At 60.4% G+C, this 915-nt stretch overlaps 1 protein-coding gene across 1 annotated transcript in view; it reads left to right on the forward strand.

The window, feature by feature from the left end:
- Positions 1–389: 389 nt before the first annotated feature.
- Positions 390–915, forward strand: part of AP2S1 (adaptor related protein complex 2 subunit sigma 1) — a 14,693-nt gene continuing 14,167 nt past the window's right edge. Inside the window, exon 1 of the mRNA XM_077747190.1 lies at positions 390–636. Coding sequence (XP_077603316.1) covers positions 418–636 — 219 coding nt within the window. The 5' untranslated portion in view covers positions 390–417. The remainder of the gene's footprint in view (positions 637–915) is intronic.

Raw genomic sequence — 915 nt, forward strand, 5'->3', positions numbered from 1 at the left:
TTTAAAACAACCCTACTCAAGGTGACCTCTAGATTAGTCCTGTTTACAGATGAAGAAATTGAACTAAGAGGTGAAGTTGTTGTCCCAAAGTCACACAGCTAGGAAATGCAATGTCAGAATTTGCACACAGCTCTGACTCGCAAAAGTCATTCTCTCAAACCACTGTCGATCTCCCACAGGGAAACACAGTATATTTCAAACAAAACACTGGGTGATCGCGATCAGAGTTACATTTCGAGTTCCCACAGCGCAGTTTCNATAGGGATGGAGGGAAGCCTACTGGAACTACATTTCCCAGAATGCAACTCCCTTTGGGGCTGTCGCGCAATTGTAGTCCTCGCCAGGGACTTTCACCCGCAACTCCCAGCATGCACTGGGGGTCTGTACCGTGCGGTGGGAAAAGGACGGTCGCGCAGCATGTTGGGAAGGGGGCCCAGCCCTTTTCCCAGACTTGCAGCCCGGCCGGGAGAACGCGGTCTCCAGACTACAGTTCCCAGTGGGCTGTGCGCGAGAAGGCGGGCGAGTTCTTCTGCCGGAAGTCCGCTCTCGTCCCGGGTCCCCGAACTGCTGTGGGAGCCGGAGCTGCCAAGTAGCCGCGGGACCTGGGCCGCTGGGGTCCGGACGGGGGTCGCCATGGTAACGGGGGCGCTCCCACCCTGGGGACGGGCGCAGGGTGGGTCCACGTGCAGGTGCTTGAGGCTCGGTTGGGTACTGACAAGCCTCCCCTGCCGCGGTGCGATGGTTTGGGCCGGGCGCGGGCTCTCGGGATTGGGGCCGATCGGAGGCCCGGGAAGGGGGCACCTGGGCGGCGATTTTCGGCGCGGGAGCGCACCGGGGGGTCCCGAAGCTGGGGGACATCAGAGACCTAGCGCCAACGGGAGAGGGCTGTGCGGGAGACCTTGGAGATGACTGGCG

This window comes from Crocuta crocuta, unplaced genomic scaffold, assembly GCF_008692635.1.
Source record: "Crocuta crocuta isolate KB4526 unplaced genomic scaffold, BGI_CrCroc_1.0 scaffold334, whole genome shotgun sequence".
Taxonomy (NCBI): domain Eukaryota; kingdom Metazoa; phylum Chordata; class Mammalia; order Carnivora; family Hyaenidae; genus Crocuta; species Crocuta crocuta.